The following is an 18,528-nucleotide window of genomic DNA, read 5'->3' on the forward strand; positions in this document are numbered from 1 at the left end:
ACCTGGAAGGAAAGGGTTAAAATCCCCACTCACAGAGGAAGCTCACTGGGTGATCTTCAGCCAGTCACTACCTAGCCTACCTAGATACAGTGGTACCTTGGGTTACAGACACTTCAGGTTACAGACGCTTCAGGTTACAGACGCCGCTAACCCAGAAATAGTACCTCAAGTTAAGAACTTTGCTTCAGGATGAGAACAGAAAATGTGGGGCGGCGGCGCAGCAGGAGGCCCCATTAGCTAAAATGGTACCTCAGGTTAAAAACAGTTTCAGGTTAATAATGGACCTCCAGAATGAATTAAGTTCTTAACCTTAGGTACCATTGTAAAATGAGGAGCATACCCTCCAACATTTCTCCAATGAAAATAGGGACATTCTGAAGAAAAGTGGGGCATTCCAGGATCAAATCATAACCCGGGACAGCTTCTCTAAATCAGGGACCTCCCTGGAAAAGAGGGTCTGGAGGAGGGAGAACTTTGAGCTCTGTGGAGCAGAGAAATAATAAATAATTTTTTATTTAAAATAAAATAAAGAAAGGCTTTTTTCAGGGCAGAAAGAGTTCCGTTGTTCTTCTAACCCTACTGCTGGGCAGTGGATGTCCAAAATATTTTTTGTAAATTATTTTCCCCCACTTGATTCTTTTAGCCATAGGCTGTAGCAACAATGTTAAACCATTAGACTTTTTATTTATTCAATCAACCATTCCATCTTTAAGAATAAAATTCTTCCAAGGTGGCTCACAATAACAATAAAGTCACCAAAACAACAACAACAACCCCACCACAAACATGCATGATTAAAATGTAAAACACAGTCAATGTAAGATGAGAAATAAAGTATTTACTCCACATCTAAAGACTACAAGAGAGGTTGACATGACTGAATTCCTTGGGAAGGACACAACTCTGGAGGCGCCACCACCCAGAAGGCCCTGACCTGCTATCAGCCAACCTAATTTATATTACTGACAGACAGAAGAGCCTCTGAAGCGGATATTAGGGGCTGGGTACATTCATATGTCCCGCTGTATTCGATATCTGGAGGCCAGAGGTTGACAAAGGCACACGGAAGCTGCTTTATACTTGGCCACACTACTTTCTGATCTAGTATTGTTTAGTCTGACCTGTGGAGGCTTTCCAGGGTCATCGTAACAGAAGGGGTTTTTCCATCACCTTTCAATGGAAGATATCATGGACTTAACTGGGAACCTTCTGGATGCAAGGTGTTATGTACTGAAGTTCTCACCCTGGGCCAGCAGGGGGATACTGTAGATAGTTATGCAAATGAAGGATCGAAAATGACGTTCAGTGAGTGGATAGTTTGTATGCAAATGAAGGATCGAAAGTGACGTTCAGTGATTGGATAGTTTTAGAAAGTTGCTACAGTTACGTTGTTCTGGAGCTCTATATAAGCAGGCTGACGGAGCTCCTCAGTTCCGTTCTGTTCTGGCCTCTGAATAAAGAAGAGCTGTTTGAAGAATCGCTGTGTCGCCTGCTATGTCTACCCACTACTTAACACAAAGCATGTGCGCTGTCACTGAGCAACAGGCCAGAGCTGCTTTCATGCACCTGGGCCAAAGAATTTCGCCAAAGCTTTGCAGAGGAGATGGAGAATCTGCTCAGTACCTCACCTGATGTACCGCAACACCACTCAGGAGATTTCCTGAGTGGTGGCTTATAGACACTCGACAGGCACTGACACCCAGAGGGTGGCTTTCCCTTCAAACGAGGGAGCCCTCCCAGTCCTTCTACAGCAAGGTTAAATGTTTTTAGTGGATGAAAATGCTGCCTTCTTCTCCGTGTCCCCTGAAGCAGGCCTCAGGCTGGTCTCCAAAGGTCCGAGGTTCCCCCTTAAGCATACAGATGTGCGAGGTTTGCTGCTGATCATCGCTGCTTCACCTCTGGGCTTTTCAAGAGAACCTCCCCCTGCCAAATCCGTCCTGACCAAGGAACCATCAACATGTCTATGGCAGAAGCCTCCAGATACAATCTTGGCCAGCAGAGAAGTCTCTTTGCTGAGTTGCCCGGCCAGATCTCTTTTTCCCAAAGAGGAAGGTGAGAATGTGGTGGTTGTTATCTCCTCTTCTTGGGTGGACTCACTCTCACTTCCCCAAAAGCTCCTGCCCATTCTGCTGTGATTCTTGCTGCTGAAAGGTTCACGGGTCCTGCTGGGCTTTATGCTGGGGTTTCTCCTGCCAGAGGCTGAAAGGGGAATATGGTTGTTCTGGCATGCCTGCCTCCTTCTCCCATTCTTTGCCTGGGAAACACAATGCTGATGGTTAGGCACTTCTTAGGTGTGCAGATGAGACAGAAACGGTGGGCTAGTTTTATAAATGGACTGAAGTTTTCACCGTCACCAAAGAAAACTAACTACCTTGGTGGCGAGGAAGAGCAGTGTGTTGCTGTCAAAGTTTTACTGTAACTTCAGAGTTGCATTATTCAGCTCTGCTCCGCCAATTAATTGCCGGCTCTAAGCACACTTTGGTCCCTTTTGGGGCACTCCCACCACAGCCATGCAGGGAACACAGCCCTTTTTGCACCAAAGCAGTATCTAACTTAATCATAATAAATAACTGATTGAAAATGAATGGTATGTCAGTGTGATAAAGAACGAGGTGCAGTGATCCTGTTAATTATACCTTCCCACTCCTGCCACTTAATTGCTGCTGTGACATTGTTAATTTACTATTTGGTTTTGCTATTTAGTAAAGGTTGATCATGAGTTCCACAGCCAACTTCTCTTCTGAGACTACTCAAAGTACATACGCGTGTATCTTTTCAGGACCCAGAATGCAACTGGAGCATCCCATAATGAGAGCATTGCCACATTGGCACTAAGACAAAAACATAAGTGGCGTGTTCTCTTGCTGTAGATGTTTACACATTGCCTAATAATGTATATTAAGTTAAAAGGTAAAGGTAAAGGTACCCCTGCCCGTATGGGCCAGTCTTGCCAGACTCTAGGGTTGTGCGCTCATCTCACTCTATAGGCCGGGGGCCAGCGCTGTCCGGAGACACTTCCGGGTCACGTGGCCAGCGTGACAAGCTGCATCTGGCGAGCCAGCGCAGCACACGGAACGCCGTTTACCTTCCCGCTGGTAAGCGGTCCCTATTTATCTACTTGCACTTTGATGTGCTTTCGAACTGCTAGGTTGGCAGGCGCTGGGACCGAACGACGGGAGCGCACCCCGCCGCGGGGATTCGAACCGCCGACCATACGATCGGCAAGTCCTAGGCGCTGAGGTTTTATCCACAGCGCCACCCGTGTCCCTTGATATTAAGTTACCCCACCCTTAATATACTTTTAACTCACCTTTAAATTTGTAGATTCAGGTATCGTATCTGAAGAAGTGTGCATGCACACAAAAGCTTATACCCAGAACAAACTTAGTTGGTCTCTAAGGTGCTACTGGGAAATTATTTAATTAATTTATTTATTTTACCATAAATTCATGTCACTGTGATGGTGAACTCCTAGTTTGTAATGGAGTAATGCAGGGGTGCAGAAACCAAATCAAGGAAAATTTTAAGATGGCCGCAGACCAGCATAAATAGAACTAAAAATGAAATTGAAACAATAGATTGGCCTTCTTCTAATCTTACATTCTGGGGTGGGGCAACCACTTCAATCTGATATGTGTTATTTATAGTAATAAAAAGCACGCTGGCCATAAGAGTGGGGGAGAAGATCCAAGATCTACATCGCTAATACATGACCTTGATCACTGGGATCCCCTGATGGGGCAATTCGGGCGATTCCCCGCAACCCTGAGTTTCGGTTGGCCTTCACTAGGGACCAAGCCTTTAGCATGGCAGCCCCTGCCCTGTGAAACCTGCTACCTGCCTTATTTTAAAGCTGAATTGTTTTAGGCAGGCCTTCACAATATGTATTTGTTCTTTTTAATCTATTGCTGTTTCATTGCTGTTTCAATTGTGTTTTACAGATATTTATTGATTGATCTTCCTGCATTTTATGTTGTAAGCCACCTCGATATATTTTATGAAAGTGCGGGTTAGAACTCTTAAAATAAATAGAAATAAATAAACAAGTATTGGTGGGCACAGGGGTGTGTTGGCAGCCCCTGGGCTAGTGTCTATTAAAAGGAGGGGACTGTAGATGGATTTTCCTCCTTCCACTTTCCACGACTGGTGCAAATCCAACTCTTGTTACCTGGCAGCTCACCGTCTCCCGGGGATAGCGGGCAATGCTGCTACGGATTAGCTGCTCCTTGTGCCAGTCTTGCTGCCAGCATTCCTGAGCAAGTTCTGACCTCCTTTCTTCCAGACGCTTCGCCAGCTCTTGGTTCTCCCAGTAGATGCGTGCAAGATCACACTGCCGCTTCCCCCAGTTCAAGCTGTACGGGGAAGAGCAGATCACAGGGGAGGGGGTGGTCATCTTTTAAAGAAGGAGTAGCTGTGGACCTCCAGAGCTTGTAGGACTCCAGCGCTCATCAGCCCCTGCCAACATAGCCAGTGGCCAGCGATGATGGGAGTTGGAGTCCAAAAGTGTACAGATATCCACAGCTTCCTCATTCCATCTTGAAACCCTTTATTTTAGATCTAGGTTTCTTGCATTGTGTCCTGGCCCCCTTTGAGCCACAGCCAGCACCAAATGATCTGAATTCAGATTGCATTTGCCTCCACCCCCTTACTGGAAATAGCTTACTGATGTCAGGAGGTGTCCTTTGGCCAGGGGTCAGCAAACTTTTTCAGCAGGGGGCCAGTCCACTGTCCCTCAGACCTTGCGTGGGGACCGGACTATATTTTGAAAAATATATATGAATGAATTCCTATGCCCCACAAATAACCCAGAGATGCATCTTAAATAAAAGGACACATTCTACTCATGTAAAAACACGCTGATTCCTGGACCGTCCATGGGCCACTAGTTGCCCATGCCTAATTTAAACCCACTACTTACAGACCTGTGAATGGAATAGAAGTTCCAGTTGTCCACCCGTCCCGGCGACTGCTTGATGCGCCAAAGTCTGGCAGAATGTGAGCGGTTTTCCTGGTCCCGAGCAGCTTGGCGCTCTCTTTCCAGCTGAAAACACACAACATGAGAGGCTGATGGCAATTTACTTTTCCATCTGGAGATTTGTTTGGCTGAGCCAAAAATATGTGAGCCCAGCAATTGCATTCAGTTCTGGAGTGCAGAAGACCACCTTTCATTCATTAGACTAATACCATGATTTGTAATTGCCCCATCAAGGGTATATGTCTGGTAGATCTTGAAATTATTTGTTTGCATTTGCAAGGGGCAGTTATCCCAGGATATCCCCAACCCTCTTGGATATAAACTTCTGAATTGCGACTGCATAAATAAGCCCTCATTGAGCATCCAGTTCAGTCCATTCCACAATACCTGGAGTTTCTTCAAATTCACCTGAAGATGCAAAGGTGTAGGTGGGGCTTTTGTGTTGACCACAGGAACTGCTAGTTCCACCTGCAAGGTTGAGAGAGTGTCAGGAATATATGGAGCTAATGATCTGGATTCATGGCATTTCTTGAATTTCTTTGACCAGTCAGTTTTGATATGATGACAGCTCACAAGAACTAGACATGGCTACAATTAAATATTTTAACAAGACACCCAGATCTATCATGTCAGCAAATCAGGCTCAAAGATAGGATGACAGGAAGCTGTGTTATGCCAAGTAACTAGAACATTGGTATTACCCAAACTGTCAGGGAATGGCTTCAAACAGGAATCTTCTCCCAGTTCTGTTTGGAACTGCTGGGGATTCTCCTGCAGCGTTTAGGTACAAACAGCAACAAAACCCATGAATAACTCATTCTGGGGCTATTTAATTGCACCCTGCCATGGGGAGTAGGTCACCCTTTGAGTCATTCCTTGGGAGAGCTGCAGGAGTTTGGAAAGCTCATCTTGGAAGATATTTTTTTGGGGATTTGAAATTGTTTTCATCCAAGTCCAGCTTCCTGAGACCCGGGCTGAGAGTCTGGTGATTTAAGCCACTCTGACATTTCTAATGGAGAAGTGGAACAGAAGAAAGCAAAATGATAAGGCTGCAACATTTCAGAATTTTATTATCAAGAAAACATGTCCCCATAAAGGGATCATAAAGAAGGCTGATTGCCGAAGAATTGATGCTTTTGAATTACATATGGTGCTGGAGGAGACTCTGGAGAGTCCCATGGACTGCAAGAAGATCAAACCTCTCCATTCTGAAGGAAATCCGCCCTGAGTGCTCACTGGAAGGACAGATCCTGAAGCTGAGGCTCCAAGACTTTGGCCACCTCATGAGAAGAGAAGACTCCCTGGAAAAGACCCTGATGTTGGGAAAGATGGAGGGCACAAGGAGAAGGGGACGACAGAGGATGAGATGGTTGGACAGTGTTCTCGAAGCTACCAGCATGAGTTTGACCAAAGTGCGGGAGGCAGTAGAAGACAGGAGGGCCTGGCGTGCTCTGGACCATGGGGTCACGAAGAGGCGGACACGACTAAATGACTAAACAACAACAAAAACATGTCCCCAATTAACTGAGCAGCAGATTTCAACCACTTTATTATTTTATTTTAATGAAGCTATTGTAAATACTGCTGATGGAGAGCTCTGTCTTCCAAGAGGCATCCCTTCCTGCAAGGGGAGGAGAGAGATGTCTCTTCTGCATTTACACCTGCTGCAAAGTATCCTCTCAAACAGATGGCTCTCCATATGTTCTTGGACACCACCTCCCATCAACCCCCCAGTGAGTATGGCCAATGTTCAGGGATGATGGGAGCTGTAGTCTTAACAACATCTCAAGTGCCCACAGGTTCTCTTCCTTAAAAGTCTTTACCTCTGCACCTGCCCACCACCCCACCCCACTCCCTACAGTTTACTTTGGGGGTACAAGTGAGGAATATGCCAGCTGTAATAAGACACCCCAGGGACACGGGTGGCACTGTGAGTTAAACCACAGAGCCTAGGGCTTGCCAATCAGAAGGTTGGCAGTTCAAATCCCCGCGATGGGGTGAGTTCCCGTTGCTCAGTCCCTGCTTCTGCCAACCTAGCAGTTCGAAAGCACGTCAAAGTGCAAGTAGATAAATAGGTACCACTCCGGCGGGAAGGTAAACGGCGTTTCCGTGCGCCGCTCTGGTTCACCAGAAGTGGCTTAGTCATGCTGGCCACATGAGCCAGAAGCTGTACGCCGGCTCCCTCGGCCAATAAAGTGAGATGAGCGCTGCAACCCCAGAGTCGGTCACGACTGGACCTAATGGTCAGGGGTCCCTTTACCTTTTAATAGGACACCCCAACAACATCCCTTTTGTAGTCCATAGTGTACCTTCCTGCAGTGCTCCTGATAACTGGCTTTGTCCCATTTCTCCTGCAGGTACCTGTTGGTTGCTGGAAGGAGAGGCTGGTAGGCTCGGTACATGCCTCACACAAAGCCTTGTATAACCTGCTGACAGCACTGAAGACAAATGGCTGGAGTGACCCAGCTGGGAAAGAGGCAGGCAGCTCCACTGGGTCCTAACCTCCACCTGTTCTCTGGGATAGTTGATGCTTCAAATGGCACCTGCACAACCCTCAGCTGAAAACAGAGCATGCCTTCTTTTTCATAGGCCTTATGACTAGTCAAGCTGGTGGCTTGGTCCACTAGCTTTGTTCAGGTGGTCCTGGGCATGTCCCCTTTAAGGATGTAGATTTTAAATTGTATTCAAATTGTTTCTTATATTGTGCTTCATTGCCTTAGCATTTGAATTCCTTGAATGAAGCTAACTGGTTCTAAAGTGCCCAGAGGTTTGGCCAGCTAGATGCCTGTCAGGAACCCGCAAGCAGGACCAGAGGAGGAAGAAGAAGAAGAAGGAGGAGGAGTTTGGATTTGATATCCTGCCTTTCACTCCCTTTAAGGAGTCTCAAAGCGGCTAACATTCTCCTTTCCCTTCCTCCCCCACAACAAACACTCTGTGAGGTGAGTGAGGCTGAGAGGCTTCACAGAAGTGTGACTGGCCCAAGGTCACCCAGCAGCTGCAGGTGGAGGAGCAGGGACACGAACCCGGTTCGCCAGATTACGAGACTACCGCTCTTAACCACTACACCACACTGGCTCTCAGAGGACAAGAGCTCTTTCTCCTCCTGGGGTTTCTAGTAACTTTTATTGAGAAGCATTACTGGCCCCAACCACGTAGGCACAGCAGTCTTCATAGCTAGCCTTAAGCTACAGGAATTTGTCTAATCCTATTTTAAGGCTGTCCAAGTTGGTGGCCATCACCAATTTCTGTGGGAATGACTTCCATAGTTTAACTTCCAACGTTCAGGTGCATTAGCTGTCCACAGGTACCAGTGTTATGAGACAAAAACTTTTCTCTATCCACTTTCTCTATGCCATGCAGAATTTTATGAACTTCCATCATGCCAACTCTTACTTGCTTTTTCTCAAAAGGTTAAACGTGGGGCTGCCTCTGAAGATGGTTCGGAAACTTCAGCCGCTGCAGAATTCAGCAGCCAGGCTGCTCACCGGGGCAAGATGTCTTGAGCATATTACACTGATCCCGGCACGACTACTGGCTGCCAATTTGCTTCCGGGCCCAATTCCATGTGGTGGTTTTAACCTCTTAAAGCCTGAAATGGCTCAGGACTGCCTGCAATACTTCAAGGACTGCCCCTCCAGATATAAACTGACCCAGACCCCCAATCCCCATGTGAGACCCTTCTTTGTGTGCCTCCTCCATGAGAGGTCCGGACGATGGCAACATGAGAAGGGGCCTTCTCTGCAGTGGCTCCCCGTTTGTGGAATGCTCTCTCCCCAGGGAGTTTCCTCTGGCGCCTTCATTATACACCTTTAAAGTGCCAGGCAAAAACGTTCCTCTTTGACCAGGCTTTTGGCTAACATCACCTATCCTTTTAAATGTGTTTGTGGGATGGGGTTGGGTGAGGAGGCAATTGTTTTGGTTTTTTAATTATGTATATTGCATTTCTATATTGCATTTATATGCTGTGAACTGCCCTGACATCTATGGAGGAAGGGCAGTATACAAATTTAATAAATCAGTCATAGTAGTAGTAATAACAATAATAGGCCCCAAGTGCTACCACCTTTCTTCATAGGGGGGGTTTACTCCACTCTTGATGGTTTTGGCTACCCCTTTCTGAACTGTTACGGAAATTACAGAATTTTCCTTAACAGAACATATTCCAACTCTACAATCTCTTTTGAATCCTAGTGAGGTGACTAGGGTTGTACACAGTATTCAAAATGGGGTCAACACCAGATTTCCACAGCAACATTACGAGTGTTTTATTTTCATTTTCAATCCCCCCCCCCCGAGTCCCAGCATGGAATTCACCGTTTTCACAGCTGCTGCGCACTGGGACCATGCTGAATGCCAGCTGGATATGCTTGTTTGTGCATTGCTGACAGCTTTTGAAGCACTATATTCACATGGAAAACCGCTTCTATTCTTAAGTAGTCCCCAGAAGCAGAAATGGGATCACACTTCCATCACATCCTGACATGGCAGCCAGCAATTAGGATGTCATGAAACAGTAGCATTAGGATGGCGGCTTTGTTTTCTTTCTATTACAAAACCCTACTAAAACTGTATAAATTAAAAATTGTCCGGCTTGTTCTGAGCAAAGGCACTCCTTTTAAATGCTCTTTTTATGTATGCCTGGCCCCAGAGAACACGGATTAAAATTAACTTAACTTTTGTCTGGGATGACAGTTGTTTATTTGCCAAATGTAAATGGCAGACAATCACTCTCTTCACTTATCTTAACGTCTCATCCATTTCTTTGATGTGCTGAGAGACAGAAGCTATATATGACACTTGGATTTGAGCCAATACATAATTTGAGGCTTTGCTGCTATGGAAATTATATTGCCTTGTCCACCTGACCGACGATAGGCCCTGTCAACCAATTCTATTTTTTGCCCCAGCCGCCTCCTCCCTCCCTACTGTATTCTGTAATGGCAACACTCAGATGAAAGTTCCACCTGTACTATAATTCTGAAGCATTAAATAGTCATGGCTTCACCCTAAGAATCCTGAGAAATGTAGTTTGACAGTACCGAGAGAGTAAGGCTGCCCTGTTCTCCTCACAGACATACAACTCCCAGACTGGTTTAACAATCAAACCCTCTTCCCAGGGAATTCTGGGAACTGTAGCTTCCGGAGAAATGGGGGTCTCCTAACAATGTTCAGGGATGCGGGTGGCGCTGTGGGTTAAACCACAGAGCCTAGGGCTTGCTGATCAGAAGGTCGGCGGTTTGAATCCCCGCAATGGGGTGAGCTCTCGTTGTTCGGTCTTAGCTCCTGCCCACCTAGCAGTTCGAAAGAATGCAGTGCAAGTAGATAAATAGGTACCGCTCCGGCAGGAAGGTAAACGACGTTTCCATGTGCTGCTCTGGTTCGCCAGAAGTGGCTTAGTCATGCTGGCCACATGACCTGGAAGCTGTACGCTGGCTCCCTCGGCCAATAAAGTGAGATGAGCGCCACAACCCCAGTCGTCCGTGACTGGACCTAATGGTCAGGGGTCCCTTTACCCTTTAAGAATGCTCAGTTCAGCCAAATGCAGTTCCCAGAATCTTTTGCAGGAAGCCATGCCTGTTTCAAATGGTGTAATGCTGCTTTAGAGAGAATGGTTTTACAGAATTATAGTTCTGTTTTCATAAGAGCAAGGATGCCAGGGAAGTAGCTAATGGTCAGTCACCACCACACAGAGCAGGCTTCTGACACAGGGGACGTGACAGCTGGCTTCCTCTGCAAGGTCTACCAGCAGCCTCTCCCAGGGCGATGCTGCAAAGCCAGGTGTCATCACCATGGAGTGTTCCTGGGCTTCATCCATTATTCACATGCAACTCGGGTGGAAACTTGATGCCTTGGCTGGTCTAATAATCCACAGGGAACAATGCAAGCCTTTGAAAGGGAACGTAGGCCAGAAAAGGCAGAGGCTGCTTCAGTGCACCCACCCGCGTGTAAATAGATTCTGGTTGCTTTTGTACTAACCCTTTCCTCTAGAATTGCCAGCCTTTGTTCACTTTCAAGTTTCCATTTGAGAACTCAGATGATGCTGTTGCCAAATCGTTTGGGGGTAAAGCACTACAGAGGCAAGGCAGCTCTTGTGCGTTTTAGATTTCCTGTTGTACAATGCATTGCTTCTTGCAGAGTATGGTAGTGGGATTACTGCAGTAGTGCTTCTGAATGGCTCCCTTAACACTTTCCTTTAATTTACAGTAGGATAGTTTCTGTGGCAGGGAGAGGAGAAAGCCATTCAAATGAAATGAAAGAAGAGAATGCTATTTTCCTACAAAGGTGTGCGTGTGGGGGAGAGATATATTTTTAAAAAAATAATCCTCCTATATAAACTGCCAGTGTAATGAAAGGGTCTTCGAGGGACCATTCGAATTACAATATTTTGCATCAGGAATCCCACCATGACGCTCAACAGGAAGCACTAAAATAAGCAGTACTGACCATCAGGAAGCATTCAATTAACATTGGAGAGGACCTTTTGCTGAATGGGACTTGATTGCTCATAAGCATCAGAAAGGATCTTTGCCATGGTGAAGTGCATCATATTAAGGTGCAGTGCAGAAAGTCCAGCTCATTACAGTATTACAGTGCTAAAGGACTCCCCAACAACCTGGTTTGATTACTCCAACTACTGTAGGGACCAGCTGGGAGGTTATGATGAAACGAGACACATCCCAAGTAGTGTATTTCCAGTGAGGAGGATGCAGAAAGGCACTTTAGGGGTGCTCAAACACTGCTTGTGGGCTTGCCATCTGGTTGGCCGCTGTGAGAACAAGATTCTGGACAAGATGGGTCACTGGCCTGATATAGCAGTCACTTGGTTTATCAGTGTTTGATCTAGGGAAGGGTTTGTACCAACACCTGATCAATGAGGAATTTGTCAGCAAATGGCTGAAAACCATGGCTAAAAAAGCCACCTCTATTGGTCTGTCACCCCCCCCCAACTGTATTACCTGGGTTATGAAGGCACCCTAAAGACGTTAAAGCAAAGATTATGGGACAATGCACACCGTGACTTGCGATCTCAATCACACGCAGTCTGTAGTCCGCTGGCAGTAGGAGTACAATATGGGTATGTCTTTAAGTTAACATCTTACATTAAAAACCTGACAGTACCAAATTATCAAAGGCTTTTCACCAAAGCCAGACTAAATGTCTTTCCTTCTGCAGTGTTGGATGGCAGGTTGAGAGGAACTCCCTACCAGTACAGACTTTGCTCGTGTGCTCAAGACATCGATTCCATAAAACATATTTTGTTGCACTGTGCAAAATATAAGCAAGCCAGGGCTGAACTGATATTACCCTTGCTGGTACCTTTCCCGGGAAAATCAGAGGCTCACTATGTCAGGTTCCTCTTGGAAGACCGGACAAACGCTAGAACATTAGCAGTGGCAAAGTTTTTATCGGTGGTTGCAAGAACCAATGATCCCTATATTCTGAACAAAATGCCTGTTTAACCTGGAGGTAGGCTGTATGAATTGTGTATTGCTTTGTGACGATTTGTTGGGTCTCTGGACCGTAATAAAGGTTGATGATGATATAGCAGGCTTTTATGTTCTTAGCATCCTGTTCTCACAGTGACCAGCCAGAAGTCTGTGGGAAACTCTCAAGCTGGGCTGGAGAACAAGTGTCCCTTCCTTCATCAATGTCATGTTTCTCTGTATCAAAAATGCAAAAAAGAAAAAGGAAAAAAAGTGGCTCGTTTTGTTTTGTTTAAAAGCCTGTTTGGAACCTTCCAAGACACACACATTCTCTCTCACACATACCCTCAAAGGAAAAAAGGGCACCTGAGGATTTGCTGCAACGTGTTTATTATGTGCCAAGAACATCACAGCTTACTCCACGCATCTGTAGGAGAGTGCAGTCTTGCCTGCATATACTACAATGAGGTAGAGACTTCACATACTGCTTCACAAAACCCCACAAAGAGCAGCTGGAATATGCAACATCAGCTCAGCAGGAAGAAGGGAGAACTTAGGACACTGGTTCTTTGGCACACAGCTTCCAAAAGAGGGGAAATAATAAAACAAAATCAAAACTTCAACTCCCAGCACGATCTACGGGCTGTGCTGCTGGCTTGACTACATTCCTTAAGCGTACCCTCTTGTTTCCTCAGAACAGAAAAGGGCTCCCACTAAAGCACAGCCCTTTAAACCAGCTCAGTTATAAAAAGAAAATTGAAGTCTTGAAACTTTGTGATTAAAAACCTTTATCAAGCCCCCTTAGTGCAACTTAAAGTGCAACGAACTATATACAGCAGCTCGAAGTTCCGTTTATCCGGTCCAGTTTCAAAATCCAAAAATCCTATCCTTCTGGGTTGCAAATACTGCTATTCACAACTGGTAAACTTCATTTTTTTTTTAAACTTGAACAGCTCCCAGACACAAGTTGCAATGATGTTAAAAGCTGCCAGGAAAGAAAAAAAATCTCGTCTCAAACGACTTAAAAACCATTTCAAGAGTGTAAAAAGGAACTGGTAAAAATCCTGGAGCGTAAAATATGAAATATGATTTGGTTTAAGTGAAGAACAAAGTCTCCTTGTTGTTACAGTAAAAAACTCCAGCTGAACAATCTGTGTATGCCGTTCAGATGGGGGGGTTAAATGAATGGAAAGGCACTGTATGGCAACTGCAAAAAAACTGAGCCAATGAGACCTGCATTATTACCATCAGTATTGCAAGGAAGATAAAAAAGGGCCCTTGATAAATAAGAAACCGAGGCGAAGGCATCTGCATTAAACACCTTCTCAACACATGGTCCTTGGCGCTTCTCAGCAGCAACAAGGAACCAAAGTCTGGGAACTGCAGAATCATTTGAGGGGCCCTCCCCTCTGAAAAAATCCCCAAACAAACCCTCGACCAAAAAAACTTCACTGTGCATTAGTGCAGAAACAAATAAAGACCAGCAAGTGCAAACGTGAAGGCAAGATTCCCCGTTAGTCCTTCCGACGGGCACCCCAAGCCTGGGTGTGGCACCGGCAAACATCTCCGGGCTCTCTTCCGGTGGCGGGTGAACAGGAGAACTTCCTCCTGCAGCAACTGCAGTGGCTCCTGGTGCCCCCACCTCTGCTCTAGCTGGAGTCTCTGTTCTTCTGGTTGCGCATCAGTGGGCGGTGGTGATGCAACATCTCAATGGAATGTTTCCAATGCCAGCAGGTGCGACAGAAGTACTTGAAGCAGACCTATGCAGAGGGGCGGGTGGGTGGGAAGAGAGAGGGGGATCAAGAAGCATCAGTCTGGCTCCATGAGATGCTCCGACATGCAGCAGGAACGGGGTGGTGGTGGTGGTTTTAACCGTAAGATTATAGAATTTTGCTTACACACTTACACCCACCCACCCACACCCCAGGGATATAAAAGGAACTTATTTCAATCTCTGGCTGGAATGCCAACAAGGTTACCTTATTATTCTGGAATGCAATTTATCAAGAGCTATCAGTTAATTAGAGCACATTCAAAAATCTCCTCAGTTATCCCTACTAAATGTGTGGACAGATACTACGAAGGCATTTTGCCAAAAGGAAGTTCTGACATGGGAGCTGCCCACTGCCAGGACCTCTATAGCACAACAACAGAAGGGTTAAGACACCTGAATTTCCTGGATTATAGATAGGCTACCTTTCCAAGCCTATCTAGGAGAAGGATAACCCTGACCCCAAACCTCTGCTGCCTTGCGAGAGAAGGCAAAGGAGTAAATCATACTCATATCCAGAGTGGAACTTCCAAGGTGGTTGGATGGCGCCTTGAATGGCGCCTCCTGGCAATTGCTGCAGCAAAGCTGGTGCCAAATGCATTGCTCTGCTTTTCTTTGGACCGTATCAGGGGGCCTTGTCCTGGGCTGCCCAGATGATCTCCAGACACACTGCCCAGGCTTACGCCCCGGGGAGGTCACTTTGGTGCTGCTTATGCAGCGGTCTGACTTCACCCCTGGAGGTGCACTCCATTGTCTCTCGAGACAGAGGGATGCCAATAACTTCCAATAGCCCCATCAAGCATGGGCCAATGGTCAGGGGTGATGGGAGCTGCACGTCAACACCTGGAGGGCCAGAAGTTCCCCACACCTGCTAGACACGTACGCCAAAAGCTTGCCTCCTACCATCACAAAACAAAAAGTTTGGGCTGGGAGTTAGGGAGACATCCAGCTCTTCATCCATGAAAAGCCTGCCAAGAAGTTGAAAAGAGGTTGCCCTTGGGCAAGTGGAGACTGTTCTCATCTACGTTGGTTGTTATCCTTTGGAATATCTGAGGTTGCCTTGTACAGTGTTGGACGATTCATCAACGCAGATACACTGAGCTACAGCTCTTCCCCCCGCTAATTAAACAGAACACAGGACACCAACGACAGCTGCTTCACCTGTACAACAGAGCAGCTTCCACTCCAAAGATGGTGAAAATGGACAAACATTTTAAAAGGGGGCAAAGGGGAAGGAGCCCTCAAGAAGTTTGTTCTGTGCACTACAGGAGAGTGGGTGGGGTAGGAAACGCTGCCCCTTCAACCAAGTCTAAGGTGGACGGGGGAAAAACCCAAGAGCCTTACCTGGTCTCTGCAGAAGAAGGGACCTGGTTGAGACCTGCAGATCTGACACATGGCATCTTCCAGGTATGGATCAATCTGAACCTGCCCCGGAGGTAAGGAAAGGAAATTAAAGCCAGAGGGAAGGAGCCCAGGGGACGAAGCAGCACAGCTGGAGTTCACAGTGCAGTCTTAATGGTGAGAGGGGGGAAGAAGAAATGGGGGCATGCACTTCAGAGGAAACAAGCAGGAGCAAAGGCTGAGTCTCCTGCAAAAGCAGCTGCAAGGGCTTGATGTTGAAGAAGACCAGTGCTATTGTCAGATTCATCTGGCTAAAGCAGGCATAGGCAAACACGGCCCTCCAGATGTTTTGGGACTACAACTCCCATCATCCCTGACCACTGGTCCTGTTAGCTACGGATGATGGGAGTTGTAGTCCCAAAACATCTGGAGGGCTGAGTTTGCCTATGCCTGGACTAAAGCTTTGCTTTCATTTCATCCACTGGAGAAGTCTGCCCCTTTCTCCAGAAGAGGACCACGGGGTAGTGGTCTCTGCACGGAACATGAAAATCCACTAGGTGCAGCCTCCCATAATATGTATCCCAAGAGTGGATGGCTTGTTTATACACATTCCTCATAGTGGCTTCTGAGGCACTAAAGCCAGTTTGGAGACTGACTGGCAGACTTGTTTTAGTAACTGTGTAAGGAGAAAAAGATCGCCCTTTCCCAGCATACTTGGAACACAGAAAGCTGCTGGAGTCGGACACATGGTCCATCAAGATTGCAATTGCCTACAATGACTGCTAGCAGCTCTCCAGGGTCCCTCCTGCAGGGGATTGAACTTCAGACCATCTGCACGCAAGGCAGATGCTCTACCACTGCGCCACAGCCCTTGCCTCTTCTACTCCCACCATTTCTTTGCTCAAACAGGGTTTTCTGCAGGCCTGGGGAGGGCCTGCCACAGACTCCATCTACAAAGGCTGCTCCGGAAGGAGAAAAACAGCTCTTTTTGGTGCCTGTTATATGAAGAACCGGCTGTGCTTACTTGAGCTTAATGCACCCTTTTTTGAGGCCTTATTACAACGCTGCTGCTTTGGTAAGATTTTAATCAGGAGCGAAAGGTAACGTTTTGAAGCTTAGCTTCCTTAACACAGCTATTCTCTGCAATCCTAAATTATGAAAGGGGTGATAAGGAATTTCTTGAAATAAATGCCTTTACAAGCTTGCTAGTGTGGATATAAATATATTATGAAACATGTTTGATGTATTTATGACGGTTTCTGATGCACCTATATATTGATCTGTTTACTGTTCCCACGAGCTACTTAAGAGCACACTTTGGAAAACCAGCATATAATAAGCTTGATGATGCTAAGATTCCTGGAATATCCAACCTCCTCTGCAATGCTGGAAGAAGATCTCTGCCAGGAAGAGACAGTACTGAGATAGGTGAACCAGTGGCCCAACTCCTCGTGCCTTATATCTGCTATTTCCCCCCCAGCTCCCTGCTTACTTACTGAAATCAGTATTTAGGGGAAGAAGTCCTACTAGCTTACCGTATTTTTTGCTCTATAACACGCACCTGACCATAACACGCAAGTAGTTTTTAGAGGAGGTAAACAAGAAAAAAAATATTCTGGGAGGGAGGGAGGGAAGGAAGGAAGGAAGAGAGAGGGGGAGCTCACATCTGTGCAGCTGCCTTGCCTCAAACCGGAGCAAAAAGAGGAGGAGGAGACGCAGGGACACGAGCCTTGTAAGCCGCTTTGTTTGAATTTACCGGTGAGGTGCTGGGGGAGGGACAGAAGGGAATGCCCTCTTTGTCCCTCCTTCCGGCTCATTGTAAAGAAAGCAGAGTAAGAGCCGCTTACATGTTTGTAAGCGGCTCTCCCTTTGCTTGAATTACAGTCAGCCCATCAGACTATAAAGTCACCTCACCAAAAAGCCATAGAGCAGGCAGACATGGAAAAAGAGAGGCTCTCCCTTCTCCCACCTTGGCTTTTACACGCTGCGCGCAGCTTTTGCCGGCTGCAGGCAGACACGGAGAAAGAGAGGCACCTCTCTGAAAAGCCTGCAAGAGCGACTCCTCCCGCCTGCATTCGCTCCATAACGTGCACACACATTTCCCTTTGCCTTTTAGGGGGGGAAAACTGAGTGTTATGGTGCAAAAAGTACGGTAATTCCTATTCACATCCCAGCTCTAGCAAGCTCTCGCTCTCTGCTGATGTCCCCCCAGGATATATATTTTATCCCACCTAGAATTTCTGTTCTATTTCTAGGGACTATGCAACAGCACCCACTTTAGGGATCCTTGCCAATAAGCACAACACAGGAGCTTGTCTTTTCCTTTCGTGCCTCTCACCTTTTTTGTAAACTTGGTTGTTTTGATCTCCACAAATGCAGCACTCACTGCTTTCAGATAGCTGCGCTGGTTGTTGAAGGTGACACGGCCAGATCCTGAAACAAAACCCAGCCCATTAGTGCAGTGCGCAGCTCCAAGGAAAGATCCTGATACGTATCTACCAGCATAGTAATGAAAGACTTATGAGTCAGCACGAATGTGACTTGCTTGCCAAGGTCTACCACGGCAGGAAGGGAGAGGGGGCTGAGAGGTTAATGGAGGGGAGGGATGCTTGAGGAATTCAATCTTTGCAAATTCCTATACAGAACGTCCTGATCTGCAACCCACAGACTAATGTGTAGATTGGAACCTAGCCACCAACAGATTTCACACGACAGCAGCAAGGCGACCCGCCTCTCCACTTTATTCTCACAACCAAGCGGAGATTTGAACCAGAGTCTTCCAAGTCCTAGCTCTTAAGTGCTACATCACTCTTTTTTAAGTGATTTAGACTTCTTCAACAGTGCAGATTAATGTGGAAAAAGAATGAAACTATGGGTAAACACACGAGAAAGTGACACTGGCCCGAAATAGTCAGATTTATCTATTTCCAGTAGCAGCCTGATGCCTATTCATCTTGACGAACTATACTCAAGAGACTTCTAGTGCTGAATGGACGGTTCAAAGCCTTTCAAGTTAA

At 46.5% G+C, this 18,528-nt stretch overlaps 2 protein-coding genes across 7 annotated transcripts in view; both read right to left on the bottom strand.

Annotated features, from left to right (window-relative positions):
- Positions 1–664: 664 nt before the first annotated feature.
- On the bottom strand, positions 665–7,377 carry LOC128401931 (uncharacterized). The gene is made up of 5 exons (XM_053365579.1): positions 7,285–7,377; positions 5,363–5,563; positions 4,923–5,041; positions 4,169–4,352; positions 665–2,254 (listed from the first exon to the last, which is right to left on the bottom strand). The coding sequence occupies exons 1-5, from the start codon at positions 7,375–7,377 to the stop codon at positions 1,757–1,759; spliced, it is 1,095 nt and encodes a 364-aa protein (XP_053221554.1). The 3' UTR covers positions 665–1,756.
- Positions 7,378–12,772: 5,395 nt separating this feature from the next.
- CPEB1 (cytoplasmic polyadenylation element binding protein 1) overlaps positions 12,773–18,528 on the bottom strand; it is a 51,553-nt gene continuing 45,797 nt past the window's right edge. For all 6 annotated transcript variants that reach the window (XM_053364945.1, XM_053364946.1, XM_053364944.1 and 3 more), the window contains 3 exons: positions 17,850–17,944; positions 15,515–15,595; positions 12,773–14,159 (listed from right to left, as the gene is read on the bottom strand). In XM_053364945.1, coding sequence (XP_053220920.1) covers positions 14,049–14,159; positions 15,515–15,595; positions 17,850–17,944 — 287 coding nt within the window. In that variant the 3' untranslated portion in view covers positions 12,773–14,048. The remainder of the gene's footprint in view (positions 14,160–15,514; positions 15,596–17,849; positions 17,945–18,528) is intronic.

The sequence above is a fragment of the Podarcis raffonei genome, chromosome 14, assembly GCF_027172205.1.
Source record: "Podarcis raffonei isolate rPodRaf1 chromosome 14, rPodRaf1.pri, whole genome shotgun sequence".
NCBI classification, from domain to species: Eukaryota; Metazoa; Chordata; class Lepidosauria; order Squamata; family Lacertidae; genus Podarcis; species Podarcis raffonei.